This window comes from Phyllostomus hastatus, unplaced genomic scaffold, assembly GCF_019186645.2.
Source record: "Phyllostomus hastatus isolate PE091 unplaced genomic scaffold, TTU_PhHast_1.1 phas_scaffold_21, whole genome shotgun sequence".
NCBI lineage: Eukaryota > Metazoa > Chordata > Mammalia > Chiroptera > Phyllostomidae > Phyllostomus > Phyllostomus hastatus.
Genome location: NW_025334017.1, coordinates 46,950,817 through 46,965,111, shown reverse-complemented (window position 1 = coordinate 46,965,111; position 14,295 = coordinate 46,950,817). Strand labels below are relative to the sequence as shown.

At 66.8% G+C, this 14,295-nt stretch overlaps 1 protein-coding gene across 1 annotated transcript in view; it reads left to right on the top strand.

Annotated features, from left to right (window-relative positions):
• The window catches only part of COL22A1 (collagen type XXII alpha 1 chain), a 167,873-nt gene that overhangs the window by 53,317 nt on the left and 100,261 nt on the right, over positions 1-14,295 (top strand). Inside the window, exons 10-12 of the mRNA XM_045861103.1 lie at positions 1,136-1,180; positions 2,218-2,280; positions 2,768-2,806. Of these exons, the coding sequence (XP_045717059.1) occupies positions 1,136-1,180; positions 2,218-2,280; positions 2,768-2,806 (147 nt within the window). The remainder of the gene's footprint in view (positions 1-1,135; positions 1,181-2,217; positions 2,281-2,767; positions 2,807-14,295) is intronic.

The window sequence follows — 14,295 nt, the reverse complement described above, 5'->3', positions numbered from 1 at the left end:
CCCTCCAGTGTCCTCTCTGCCTGCGGCCCGGCCACGGGGCGCTTGCCCCCCGGTGTGCGGAAGAGCCTCCCAAGCACAGGCCCGTGGGGAGGGGTCTGCTCTCCCTCCCCTCAGAAGAGGCCCCGTGGAAGGGCCCACCAGCCGCCTCAGAGCACGGAGGTTCCCTCGAGCCTCCACCCTCACCTCCGTGGAGAGCGCGGCAGGAGGGGCGGGAGTCCAGGTGCCCTCTCCCGGGAGGCAGGAGGCTGGCCCCCGGCGGGCTTGGTTCCCAGGGGCGTAACCCTTCCCCTCAGCTGGCAGCACATGCCCCTCAGTCGCCGAGGCCCCCGTGCCGCTTCTGGGTCCCCGTTCCCGTCTCTGAACCAGCCGTCACGGTGAGCGTGGACTGCACACAGGCCCTCCAGCGGGCTCTGCCCGAGGCCGAGCACGCCACACCACGCGTCTCCGTTTGCACCTGTGAGTGGCATCTGTGAACACACGTGTGGCCGGTTCCCGAGGCAGCCAAGGGCACGACGGTGACGGGAGTGCGGACGTCTTTTAGTGACGGCAGCGCACAGGTGTCAGCAGTGCCACACAGGTGTCAGCAGTGCCACCGTTCTCTTCTCACGGACGGGGCGGCGTTTGCGCGGGCACAGAGGTGTGAACCGGGCTGCACGCGTGTCTTAGTTGCCAGCGTCCACACCTCACAGACCACACGTATGTCCAGCCGTGAGTCCGCTCACACATGTAGCTCGCATTTCAACAAGCGAGCGGTGTGTGCAGTCGGCTGCAGCCCCACCACACGCATGTCTGTGTTCCAGTGAATAACGGTTATTTGAACCTTCGCAGGCCACATGCTTTTATGTGACCGAAGGGCGGCGGCATATTCAGGTGGAAGTCCCCTCCAGGGCACCCCCTCGTTTGCCTCCGACCTGGTTCCATGGACGTGTGCACTTGGAGGCGACGCTCAAGTTCCCCGGGGCAGGTCTTCAGTTCAAGGTCAAGGGCTGCCGCCCCAAGAAACCCGGCCATCTTGTCAGTCCACACTCGCCCTCACGGGGAGACCGGCCGACGGCACGTGGGCGCGGAACCGGCGTGAAGGGGGACAGGCGAGGGGGACGGCAGCTCACCGGCTCCTCTGTCTTTTCCCCTCCAGGGAGAGAAGGGCGCCAGCGGCCTGCTGGGATTCCCCGGCCCGAAGGTCAGTGCGGGGGCTGCCGGGGTGGACGCCGGGGCCCGAGCAGCCCTCTGCTGCTTCGCTCTCTGTGTGGGAGAGAAGACGGAGCGTGTTAGGGGACTGTCCTGTGGGGTTTGGCTCCCAAGCTTGTAGGGACAGAGGAGAGAGCAAGCGGCATAAAAGTCAGCAGCTCTGACTCGCTTTGCTCAGAACCTCCATTTCTCAGTCTGCCAATGTGAGCGAGGAGGGGTCAGCAGACGCAGCCCCCGCCCACAGCCGGTTTGCTGTGGGCTCGGCTCCCGGCGTCTGGCCGTCAGATGGAAGGAGAGGGTCAGGGGCCCGTGGGCCTGTGAGTACAGCATGCCCACAGGCATGGTCAGCGGTCCTCGGAATGACTCTCGTGCTGTGGTTGACTGGGCCCAGGGCTGTGCAGGCGTGGGGCCCGACCCCTGACCCCGGTGGCGGGGGTGGGGAGGGGGAGAGGACAGGGCGGGAGGGACACTGCTGGAGCCCCTTGCAGACAGGCCCGCCCCCACGTCACCGATTCACAGTCCAGCCCATCGCCCTTTAAATCATTAAATCGTCCCAGCCGCTGCGGTGCAGACCCCGAGGGCGCAGCTGTGGTTCCCAGGGGCCCCGTGCACCCAGATACCGCTGGGGCTGAGTCACCAGCCCTGGCCTGGTGTCTCCTGGGTGCCAAAGCCCCTTCTGGGTGTGGGGACATAGCCGTGAATCAGGAGCCCTGTCCCCAGGACTCACAGGCTGGGGGGGGGACGTGAGACAGCAGTGGGGTGCCACAGGGGGAGCCCCGGGCAGAGGGGAGGAGCCCCACAGCTCCCTGGGGAGGGCCCGGGGTGCCTTTCTTTGGGAGGCCTCACACCTCCAGTTCCTGCCTGAGGAGGTCGGGAGACTCTTTCGGTCTGTGCTCCCCAGGGGAGGGCAGGGGTGGCCTCGGTGACCGGCTGCCCCTGGGGCGCCGGGTGCGGCAGGTGGTGGGCAGTCCGGACGGGGAGCCTGTCGGAGCAGCTGTGTGACGTCCATCTCTGGTTTCAACTCCCCAGGGAGATACGGGAGCCACTGGGCCCGCTGGAGCTCCCGGACCCAAGGGAGAGAAAGGCGACTCGGTGAGCGAAGGGCCCCCTCTGCGTGGCTGGGGGTGCCGGCACCCCGCCCCATACGGTGCGGTGCAGGTTCCACTCCGTGGGCGAGCATGGCCCCGGCCCGCTGCTCTGCCCCAGTCCTGCCCCCCCCCCTCCCAGGGGCGTCTGCCCTGCACCCACCCGCTGTCACCCTCCCCGCTCACGCCTGTCTGGCTCCCGTTTCCTCATCCCTCGAGTCAGCCGTGTGCGGCCCCCCAGGGTGGCTCCCGGGTCTGGGCCGCCCCCCACCTCTGTGCTCCCACAGCGCCCCCACTTCCCCGGTCCCGGCATCCGCTGACCCCTGCCGGGCAGTCCACGTGCAGTGCGTGCATAATGGCTCTCATGGTTTGGGGGGTTCTGGGGCAGAGCTGGTGAGAGGGCACCCGCCCTGTCGCCCCTCCCTGGGGTGCGGCCGACATGCTGTCGTGCCTGGGGTGGCCCCGTCAGCCTGTGCTTCTGCTCTCCCCTCCAGGGCCGAGGACCTTTCGTCCATGGAGAGAAGGGAGAGAAGGTAAGCCCCTCCCAGAGCGGGGTGGAGGTCTCAGGTGCGGGGGAGGTGTGCTTGTGTGGCAGGTAAGAATTGTGGAGGGGAGGGGTCTTCCGGTCTCAGCGAGGCCTCACGTTTGTCCTCCCCGGTCACCACCACCGGGGTGAGGCAGGCACCACGGTGGTCAGGTCTCCCTGCAGAGCACAGAGCTGGGCTCAGGGCAGCGGGGAGGTGGAGGGAGGGCTCCCTCCCGAGGGCGCTGGGCGGCGCTCGTAGGACGCTGGACGCAGAGCCACAGAAAGGGGAGGGGCCGGTGCGGAGAGCGTTCGGTGTGGAAACACGCCTAGGCCCCGTGCGCAGTGGCGGGAAGCACGGAAGGGACTGTGCGTGGTCAGACACGTGGAGACGGTTGGAATAGCAGGTGCCGCGTGAATAAGAGGCGGGGAGGGGGAGCCCAGAGGGGTTTGGGGGACAGTCAGAGACCGGCGGGCGCAGAAGTTCAAGGGGCGGTGACGCGGGGCAGAGCGGCGGGTGGTGGCAGGGCCGGGCAGGCAGCGGGCGGAGGGGACTCGGAGGGAGGCCTGTGACTGTCCTCCCCGGATGCAGGTGCTGTCTCTTCTTGACCTCCGCCGTAACACAGGCTGGGGCTGCCCGGAGCCTGGGGCGTGGGGGCTCCTTCTGACGAGGAGAGCTTCCTGGCGGGGTTCGCCCGTAAGGAGAAATAAAAAGCCATTTTCCTCTCCCACCGGCTATTAAAAACGTATCTCCTGTGTCCCAGCCGAGGCAGCCCCAGCCCTAGAATGCGCGTCTGTGTTGACGATCCATCGCACCTGAGTCTGTGCGCCTGCCGGCCCGGAGTGCGGCCCCCGGGGGCGGCGTTGCTCGGAGGGAGCGCACGCCCGCCCCTCGCAGAGAGCTGCGGTGTGAGCCGGGGCCGCCGGTGTGAAACCACTGGGGGCACAGCTCTCGCAGGCCAGCCCCTTCCCGCCCCGCAGTTCCCTTTCACTCCGTGTGTGTGCACGCCCAGGGATAAAGCACAGGCGCGCATGAGTTCCTCCCTGTGCGGTCCGGGGTGCTCTGGGAGCAGGCTGGGTACAGCCTCGACGCTCTGCCCAGGGCCCAGGGGAAAGGGAGCTGACCGGCGCTGCCGCCGGGGCTGCAAAGCCACAGACGGCTAACGGGGGGCGTGGAAGACTCGCTGCGAGGTGTCCATGCAGCACGGCCCCCGTCGCGTGTACACGTGTGGGCAGGAGACAGAGAGAGACATTCTGGAGGCAAAACTCCCCCATGCACCGCCGGTTTTCTGTGGGTGTTGGAGTTGTGGGTGCCTTCACTTCCCCATTGTATTTCTTCTTGTCTTCACTCACTCCTCACAGACGTCTCTGTATCCCACCCCTGCGAGTAGCACCGACCCCCCATCCCCCATCCCCCACCCCCACGAGAAGGCAGAGCAGCTCGAGGGAGCCGGACATGCAGTGCGGCTCGAGCTTTCCTCCTGGCCAGCCTGCTCCAGTAACTTTGCCGTTGGTTCGAGTCTGGGTCTCCTGGTACCCAGCCTGGGGGCGATGGCGGGCGCCCTGTGCCTCCTTTTTGGTTCAGAAGCACGGTGCCTAGAGCCCCGTGTTCAAACTCGGCACCTGCCTTTAATCTCGCTAGCACGCTCGGTCCGTGGGGGCCCAGAACCAGGGCACAGGGAGTTAGCGGGAGACCCAGAAGACCCTCTGTGTCAGGCACCAGGTCTGCGCAGTGCTTGCTGGGCAGCGCCAACATGCAGCTCCTCTGACTGAGGGGTTGGTGCCACCGGGCAGGGACGGACGGGCTTCTCGCCTCCCGTGAGCTCCAGGCGCATCTCTGCCTCTGTGTTCTGACCAAAAGTTGGGGGTGCAGCCTGGAGGCCCCTCCCTGGGGCCGCAGCCCTGCCTGTGCTCCGTAGGGGAAACCTGATGCTGGGGGGGCACCACTGCAGCCGGCAGACCCCACACACTCCGCGCTGCCGGCAGGAGAGAGGGCGGCCGGGCCGACCCGGGCCCTCCTGCTCTGTCCTCGGTTGACGTTCTCTGCAGCTGGGCATTCGGAGCCGAGTCTGAGTCTCGTTCTGCCACAGAGGAGCCGCCGTGTGATGCGGGGTGAGTCACCGGCCTCTCCGAGCCTGTGCCTTCTCGTGAGCAAGACCGAGGGGGGGGGACGCGATGGTGCGTGAAGGCCCTGGCGGGCACCGCCCGTGTCCTTGGGGCTCCTCCGCGTCTGAGGAGGGGAGGCCCGGCGGGCCGAGGGGACCGGTTGGGTCCGCAGGGGGGCGAAGGTCACGGGTGACCGTGGCAGGTGAACAGGGCTTGACAGCTGGCTTCTTGGCTGGAACGTTCTCTCCCAAGGCATCTGCAGGGGCTGGGGGTGGGGGTGGGGTGGATTGGAGGGCGGAGCTGAAGGGCCCCGTGTCAGGTGACTCAGATTCCGGCTGTGGTCCCCTGTCGTTTCGGGGCTGTAATTCACCATCGCGAGGCCCAGGCCCTGGGCGAGGTGTGTCTCGTCCTGGAGACCGCGCTCCGGGGCAGGCGCTACTGCGCCCACTTCTCAGATGAGCAGAGTGTGGCTCAGAGGTCACGTGACCTGCCCGCCCAGGCGGCCGCTGCGCGGTCACACAGGTGGCTAGGAGACGCCTCACTGGGGGCCGCTGAAAGGGAGCTATTCCTGCAGTAAACAGGTCGCGTCACCCTGCCCCACAGCGGAGCAAACCGAGGCTCCGAGAAGGTGCCGGAGGGACTCGGCCTCCCGGCCGGCCGTGCCAGGCCCCTGCCGCGCCCCCAGGGTCGCCTCTCCCCCGACCGGAAGTCGGTCCCCGCGCTGGGGCCTGTTCTGCCCCAGGTCCACCGTGGGGCTCCTGAGCGGCTCTCCCTCGCGCCTCCACGTATGGGAACGTAGACTACGGGAAAGCTGCCCTCGGCCCAGGCGTGGAGGGCGTGGAGGGCGTGGAAGGTGAGGGGCGGCGGGCGGGAGGGACCCTCCTTCCAAGTGCCGGGGAGACGGCGGCGGCACTCAGTGGGTGTGTGCCCGATGGGAGAGGGGGTGGGTGGCTTAAAGCGTCCCCCCTCACCCAGGGCCCAGGGCCGGCGGGGTTCCGTGGAGGGGGCGCACACTGCCGCCTGCCCACCGGGCCAGCTTCGCCGTCAGGCTCCCTGGGGTTCACCGTGGGTCCCTCCCTGGGCTGCGCTGTGCCTTGCTTTCCGTTCCCGAACAGGGGGGACGGACAACAGCAGCTCCTGCCGCACAGGGGGAAAGGGCGTGACTCCGAGCCCGTCCCAGCAGATGGGGTCCCGGGACAGGGCGCTCTGCCTCGGAGCTTCTGTCCTGGGGGCTTGGAGCCCTTCGGAGGGGTGGGCGGGGGAAGGGAACGGGGGAAGGGAGCAGGGGGTGGGCAGGGGGATGGATGACCTCCGTGGCCCTCCCTCCCTTGGCTCTTCCCTGATGAGAAGATTCACGCCCGCTGCCAGGACGTGGATGGAGGTTCTGTGGGTGGGCGCTGGGTCCGTGGTACTCCGTGGACGCGTGGTCCATGAGCCCCTCGGGTAGAAAAAGGTTTAGAAGCAATGAAAACAAGGCCAAGGTGTGCCGGTGCATCTTGAGGCTCCTTCTGCTCTGGGTGGCCCGAGCCTTCATGGGGGTGGGGTGGGGGGAGGGGGGGAAGCCTGCAGCCGCTGGACCCACAGCGCCCTCTGGTGCCGGGAAGCCAGAGCACCGGCTCCCGTTCTGCTGGGCAGGCCTGCTGCCCTGTGACGTGGGCCTGGGGAGATCTCTGCCCTCCGTTCTGTCGGGGGTAGGCCCCCTTTCCTGGCCTCGGGGTGGAAGGAGGAAAAGGCAGCCTTGGTTTTGGGCTCAGACGGGGCTCCCGTGATGGGGAGAAGGCAGGTTTGGGGAGTGGGGCCACGAGGTCTGCCCGCCCGGGCCGCGGTGGGGAGTGCAGGGGGCCGATGACGCCCATGACAGCACCTGTCCCTGGCACGGGGTGGGCGCACGCAGACACCTCTCCCTTGTCTTTGTTCCCCTCCGTTCCCAGCTAGAAGCTAAAATCTGCAAGAGTGACGTGTGCTCCCTCGATGCACAGCATTTACCCACTTAGTACACGGCAGAGGGCGGCGGTCTCTCGGGGCTCTGGAGCCGGGGCGGGCCGCTCCAGGCTCACTCGCCAATCCTGAGGGGGAGGTGGGTGTGCAAATTCCGGTCATGCGGTCATCTCTTAAGAGTGTGATTCTTCTCACTAGTCCTCCAGCGAGTCAGCTTGTGCCGCCTCTGTCCCCTGCACTGTTACACATCCAGGGGGTGACGGCTGTCAGGAGACCCTGCCCTGGCTGCAAGGTGTGGGGGACAGAGGAGCCGACGGTGGTGATGTTAGCAGAGCACTTTGAGGGGTTCCTGGGACCCCCCGAGTTAACCATGGGAGGTGCTGAGAAAGTGAACCCCAGACGTGTCTGGGGCACAGCTCAGATGAGGGAAAGGCAGGAGCAGAGCGGCCACAGCAGCCTGCAGCCCGCGTGCGTCCCCTTAGCACACACGGCGCAGTGAGGATGGGCCGACCCAGTGGAAGAGGGCGCTGCACCCAGCAGACGGACACGGGCGGGGACCGGAGAGACCTCGTACTATGGACACGCGCACACAGCGTCATGTGGGTGGAGCCGTGGACCAGGACCTTGCGCATGTCCTAACACGGAAAAGGGCACCTGCACCGTGTAGACACCCTGCATGTCAGGCTATGGGATTGGGGATGTTTCTGTACATTGCTAATTGTTCTGCGTGGTGCTGCAGTATCGGGACATCTTAGACATTTAGCCAGAGAATGGGTCTTAATGTTGATATAATGAAAACCCTTTTATGTGTAGTGTATCCGTCATTGTTCAGGGGAGACACCCCGAAGTGGCATGCTTTGGAGGGAAAAGTCCCCTCTCCCAGCACGGTGGGGTGAGGGCTGGGGGTTCCAGAGGGCAGAGCACGGCAGTGGCTGAGGGCCCGGCCTGCCGTGGATCCCTGGAGCAGTCCCGTCGATTCCCGGGGCCCCGTCTCCTCACCGGGAACTGAAGACGACAGAAACGACAGTGCGCTCTCGTGGGGCTGCGTGAGGGGGGCACGGGTGTGTCTGTGGGAGAATGAGCAGGGCCCCTGGTACACAGCGACTTCAGAAAGTGCCGGCGAGCGCCCGCTCTGAGCCCTCCGGGTGCTGGGTCCTACGTGCCCTGACTCAGGCACGTCTTCTAAGCTCGCTCCCACCCAGCGAACGGGGTGCTTCCGCCTGGAAGTCTGGAGCCCTGGGCCCGAGGCTGGGCGGGGCCGTGCCGGAAAGCTCTGCTCTGCGCTGCCGTGAAGCAGGCGGTTCCGGCGGGGTCCTGGTGAGTGACGTGGCTGGGTGGCGTCTCGGCTCACCCAGGCCAGCACCTCCAGCAGCTCAGCCACAGGAAGCAGCGTGTCCCAGCCCTCTTGGTCTTCTTTAAGAAAGCAGCGAGGATTAACATTACATCTGGGTCAGGATGGAGAAGGAGGCCTTCAGGCCGGGACTGGCTGAGACCAGGGCAGGGAGGGGGGCACGGCCGTGTACGGAGGAGACTCAGTTTCCCTGGAGTGGGAAGGAACAGAGCACGGGGTCGGCAGAGGGCTCTCCACCCCGCCCCCCCCCCGAAGTCTGCGCACACCCCACAGATGCTGCAGGCCCTGGAGGGCCGCGGGACGAAATGGGGGCACTGTGTCCCCTAGAGCCGTGCTGGGTCAGCAGCTCCTCACTCAGCGCTGGCCAGAGGGGAAACCCCCCAGCACAGCAGCCACCGAAAAGCCCTGTCCCAAGCACTTTCCCAGAAACCCACATGGCAGAAAACAAAGCTTCCCGTGGATTCCGAGCTCAGATTTCACAGCGAGGTGCACCAGCAAAAATATGCCAGCAAACGGAGGAGACTCAGCTGAATTTTCCGGGCTGGTCGTCCACTCAGCTGCGGATGGAATTTTAGGTCACCCAGCCGCCACTTCCTTGTCGTTCACGGTTTTCTCCAATTTTTGCCGGAACCTTAAAGCCAGCAGGGGGACGAGCTGGTGACAGTGAAGTCTGAACCGGGCACAGAGCCCAGGCTGTTCTGACTTCCAGGATGCTGCCTTCTGGAAACTTCCCTGGGTGTCCTGGGGAGGCTGCCCAAGCCTCCAGCAGGCGCCCAAGAGTTACCAAGTCCTCGCGCAGGAGGGGCCTGTGGTCGGCTCTCCATGAAGCTGAAGCGATCAGGGGCCCGTTGGGACACTGAGGAAAGAGAGGCCCGGGCCACCGTGATGGCGTCAGGGAGGGCAGCTAAGGGGCCAGGCCCCCCATTCGTTCCAAGCTCCTGAGGAGGCCGGCGCTTCGTTTTCTGACTCGGAGTGGGACCGAGCAGGGTCCTCCATGGCGCTGTGGGCCGGGCAGCGGCTTGAGGGGCCCTGGGGACCCACCAGCCAGAAGCTACACCCAGCACTAGGTCCGAGCACCTGGCTGGAAACATGTGAATTTTGTGTTACCTTGAAATGCTGCTCCCACCACGCCATTTTCTACCCGCCACCACTCAGCCTCTTGGTGTCCGTGGGCCCATGAACTTGGGGTTGTTCGGCGTGCAGCCCTTCCATCTGCCATGAGGGGGCCCCAGTGGCCCTGCCCTGGGATGTCCCCCGAGGGTTCTGGGTTTACCTTCCCCGGGGACCCCTCTGGGTGTTCCTGCGTCCCTGTCGGGGGCTTCCCCGCCTTGCACGTCCGCCACCTCTCAGCCTGTTGAAACCCCAGGGGTGCTTCCCGCCCTCCAACCTTTGGGGGGCCCTACGTGGAGCGGGTGGTTCCGAGGGCACCGTCTCAGGCGTCCCTCCCAGGCGTGCAGGCGGGAGGCGCTGCCTGCCCGGCCCCCCCGGTCTGGGGCCAGGCACTGTGCTAGAGGGCCGGCTCTGGACAGCAAGGTGAGGGTCCGGGAGGACGATTCACTGAGCGGTCTGCACCGGAACGAAAGGTGGGGCGAGGGGACGAGGAGGCGTCTGGAAAACAGCCCCTCTGGCTGCTGCGTAGCTAACAGGGCAGGGCGGCTGGCAGCTGGAAGTGAGGCTCCCGCCCAGCCCTGCTCTGGACCAGCCCTGTCTGAGCGCATGGCAGGCCTCCCCCGCCCCCCTCCCCCCATACAGCCGCCACGGCAGTGCCTGGGCCCTGCGGCAGGGGACAGTCCACTCTGTTCTCGCGGGGACGCTGCTCTGATGCCCGCAGGGCAGGCATACCTTGTCCCGCCACCAGAGCGGGGACCTTTGGTGTCCTCTCCGGCGGGGGGGCTCCGGCTGAAACTGTGCGGAGAGGCGAGTTCGAGGAGGCATCAGAACGGGACCGGGGAGGTGGCTGGGGAGGGAGAGGGGGCTTTCGACAGACAGACGTTCCCCCTTGGAGCTGCCTCCGGGGCAGTGATGCCAAAGGTCTCCGGGGCCTGCAAGGGGCTTCTGCCGCTGGGGTCTCTGGGCTAAGCGACGTGGGTGTATGTGCCGTAGCGAGTCAGGATGGGCACACTTCTGTCCCGCCGATCCTCTCTGGAAGGGCAGGCTGGGAGCATTTGCGGCAGCAGCTGCCCGGCCCCAGCGGCCAGCCCTGGGTGATCTTCCCTAGGATGGCAGAGTGACTTTGCCGCAGAGGAAAGGACCGTGACGTCGGCCTGGGACTGACCTCTCGATATGCGCCAGGCTGTTCAGTCCCAGAGGGTCAGCCGCTGCAGCCCCTTCCGAGAGCCCGGGGCATGTCCGGGGTCACAGCACTGGCCAGGAAGGGCCGCGTCTGCCTGTCGGACTCTGCGTGCCCACTCCCAGCCAGCTGCACCACCGCGCCGCTCATCGCCGCGAGCCCTCGGCCCTGGGGACCACCTCCCTGTGGGAGCCAGCCGGTTCCATCTCCCTGAGGGGCCTCGGAGCCATAGAGCACACGCCCGTGTACGTGTTTGTGCGTGCGGAACTTCCCAGGTCTGTTCACGCCCGCCGGCTCTGGGCCCCCTTCCTCTGTGTGCGCTGGCCCCCTTGGCCGGTCTCCTATTCTTAGCCCGTGCACTAATGCGCATTATTCACGGTTATCGCGTCGGGTAACTGTGGTTGCGGGCCTTCTATTTTTACAATAATTAAAGGGTGTCGGGGGAGTAAGTTCGCTGCCCACGTGCCCTCAAATAGCCTTGTAGTTGGGGGCCCAGAGCTGGGAGGTGGGCGGAGGTGCCGCACCCCCTGTCCGTGGTGCTGAAGGCCACGCCGGGCTAGTTCTGAGGTCACAGAGCCCCCAGCCCCCGCAGGGCGGGGGTAGGAAAGCCGGCCTTTTCCCCAGCGCGGCCTGACACTCAGAGGTCTACCCAGTCTCCCAGCCCGGACCCGGGACCGAGGAGGGCTGCACCCAGGAGGGTTAGAGCCGGGGAGGCGAGCACACATGCTGGACCACCGGACCGGGAGGGCTGGGGGTGCCCAGGGCGTGGGCCCCAGACCCGGCCGGGCTGCGTCAGATCCTGCTCCGCCCCCGTCCCCGCCGTGTGACCCTGTGCAGCCACGCCACCCCTGTCACCCTCGCCCCTCGCGTCTGCAAAGCGGCTACCGTCACCGCAGCTGCCTCGCAGGGTGGAGTGAGCTAATGAACACAAATGAGTCATGTTTGTAAAAATCGCTCATACGTGTTAAGTGTAATTACCATTACGGCAGCATGGGCTCTGTTTTTTATTCAGCAAATGATGTCGTCTGTGTCCCCCGCGTCAGTGAGGCCATCGCCCCAGGGGCAGCTGCCAGCTGCGAGGTGCCCAGGATCCCTGGCCCCCCGGGGAGGAAGTTAACCCCTGAAGCCTCAGGAAGCGGGGTGGGGGGGTGTTGTTGGAAAGTGTGCTCCTGGTGGGCTGCCTTATGGGGGGAGGGGTCCTGTCCTTCCTGCAGTTCATCCAAAACAGTCCACGGAGCGGCAAAGAGGAGAGCAGAGCAGAGAGGCCCCCCCGGCACCCCAAGTGAGGCTGTCTGCCGGGATTCGCCCACTTGCCCTTCAGTTTTGGGGGTACCTGTTGTCGTCCTCATGTTCAAGCTCGCTGGCCACGGGGCCGGGAGCGAGTGAGTTCGCCCTCTCCGCGGCCAAGCCCGGAGCCGGGCGCTGTGGTCGGACACCTCGTTGGCATCCCCCAGCGCTCAGGTGTGGCTCTCACGCTGCGACCCGGTGTCCAAATCTCCTGGAGAGTTTGTCAGGCCAGCTTGCCGCACCCCCTGCCCCGTGTCTGATTTGGGGGGCTGGCTGGTTTCTGGGGGAGCCCAGGTGATGCGGGCGCTGCAGGTGCCAGGGCCGCCGCTGCCCAGGGGGCTGCTCAGATCCGGCCTGGAGGACCTGCCCCGGCCCCCACCGCTGCCTGAGGGGAACACTAATGTGTTGCACCTTCCGTTTCTCTGCCAACACCCAGACAAGGGCCTCGTAGTTAATTCACCGAAGGAACAGGAGAAACGCCTGCTCCCTCTTTTCTCCGTGTTTTGCCCAGTGAGGGAACCCCATGGTTCCTGGGCCTCTCCTGCTGGCGCCTGGGCAGGCCCCTCCTGCCCGAGGCCCTGGGCCAGGTGCCCAACCTCCCTATGAGGTTGTGGGGGCAGCAGGTGGGGTTGGGGGCAGGAAGGTGAGAGCTGTGATGGGAATCCGGGCCCAGCCCGGGAGTCCCTGCTGCCAGTGTCAGTGGGGGCTGCCCCTCCCCCAGCCCCAGCTCCATCGGTAGCAGGTGGCAGGTGCGTCACCCCTCGTCGTCCTCTGGCCCCGGTGGTTTGCCATCCACAGGGGAGGAACGGCAGGACTCAACGCCGGCGTCCAGTCTCCCCGGATGCAGAGCGCTTCCTCCAGCCGGTCTCGGGGCCTCTCCCCAGCCGCCCGGGCCAGACACCACTACTCCTGGCGTCCCAGAGACCCCGGGTTCCTGGGGCTTTGTTCCTGGGGGTTCATATCCCCAGAGCTCATGTTACTGTCGGAGGGTCCCCCATTGTCCCCCCACAAGTCCACAGGGCTCAGGAAGGGACTGAGTGCACAGGGCATGGCGGGCAGGGGAGTGCAGGGTCGCCAACGCCCGGGTGTGTGACAGCTGTGGGCGGAGGGAAGGTTCCGGAACTCTCTGGGGCTCCCTCTGGCATGGTAGTGGGGCTCCTGCCCGGGTCCCTGTATGAGACCGTCCCGGGAGCCCCAGGGCCCTGCCCTAAGACTGCCCTCCCCCCCCTGACCAGTGGTGGCAGGGTGTCCCCACCCACAGCAGCGGGAGTGACACTGGCTGTGTGAGGACCTGCCGTCTCACCCGGGTGACCGGCCCCCGGGGCGAGCGCTGTGTTCCCTCTGAGGGGTCCTCGCTCTCCGGGACGGCCCCCGCTGTGGGGGACGCTCGAATGTGGCGCCAGCGGTGGGGAAGTGGCACTGAGCAGGGGGTGTCGCTGCCACGCCATCTGCTCAGGTCAGCGCAGGGTGGGGCTGGGGTTGACGTGGGCCTTGGACACCGGTGGGGCGGCTGGAGGCTGAGCCTCCCACTCCCGGGCCCCGGCGCTCCGGCTCAGTGCCCAGCTCCCGCCTCCCGTGGGGCAGGAGGTGACACTCCACAACCTGCCCAGGGGAGTGGGGCTGCTGAGGCTGCAGGGGAGGAGCCCCCCGGGGAGGGCGAGCGGGGGGGGGGGGCTGGACGCTCAGGCATCTGCCAGCCCAGCCCGCCTCACCGGCCACGCGGACCACCGGTGGCCCTGGGAGAGTCCCGGTGCCTGTGCCTGCCGCAGGCTCTGTGTGACGCGGGGATGGAGACGCAGCCTGTGGGACTGCCGAGCGCCGGTGCCCGGTTGTGAGGCGGGCCGCGCCGCCCAGGGCGGTGGACGCCTGGAGAGGCAGGCTCCGGGGCCCGGAGTCCGCTCGCCATGCACACGCCGTGCCCCTGGGCGAGCTGGAGAGCTAGCTCTGTGGGTCCGTTCCCTGGCCCGCGGAGGGTGGAGAACGGCCGGGTCTCGCCTTCGGAGCCCTGGTGGGGCGCAGTGGAATGTGCCGACGGGGGGCAGGGCTCGGTGGGGAGAGACCATGGCACCGTGGGCAGTGTCAGCGTCACCATCGTCACCATCATGTCCCTGTCATGGTTTGTGGGCATTGCTGTGCCATCACTCTTACCTGCCACCGTTACTGCTGACGCTGCCCCCACCGTGTGCGGTCGCAGGGCGGGACCTCAGAGACCACTGCCCTCCACCCCGGTTACCGCCCCCACCCTCTGGGTGACTGAGTTTCCAAAGAGCCGGCGGGGGACGGGGGGTCCATCCCTCTGCTGACGTGAGTGGGGGCTGAGAACCGCCCGCCCCGGCTGCCCCCTCTCAAGAGGATGGCGGTGGTGGTTCGACCCCAGGAAATACCCCTCGGACTGCCCCCACGCATGCCAAAGACACCCCGCCATGGAAAACCGCAGGCCCCTAGCCCGGATCAGCCCTTCCTGCCGTGGAACGTCCCCGGGGGGACTGGCGAGGGCCGACGAGAGTGTCCTCCCTCCGGACATCCC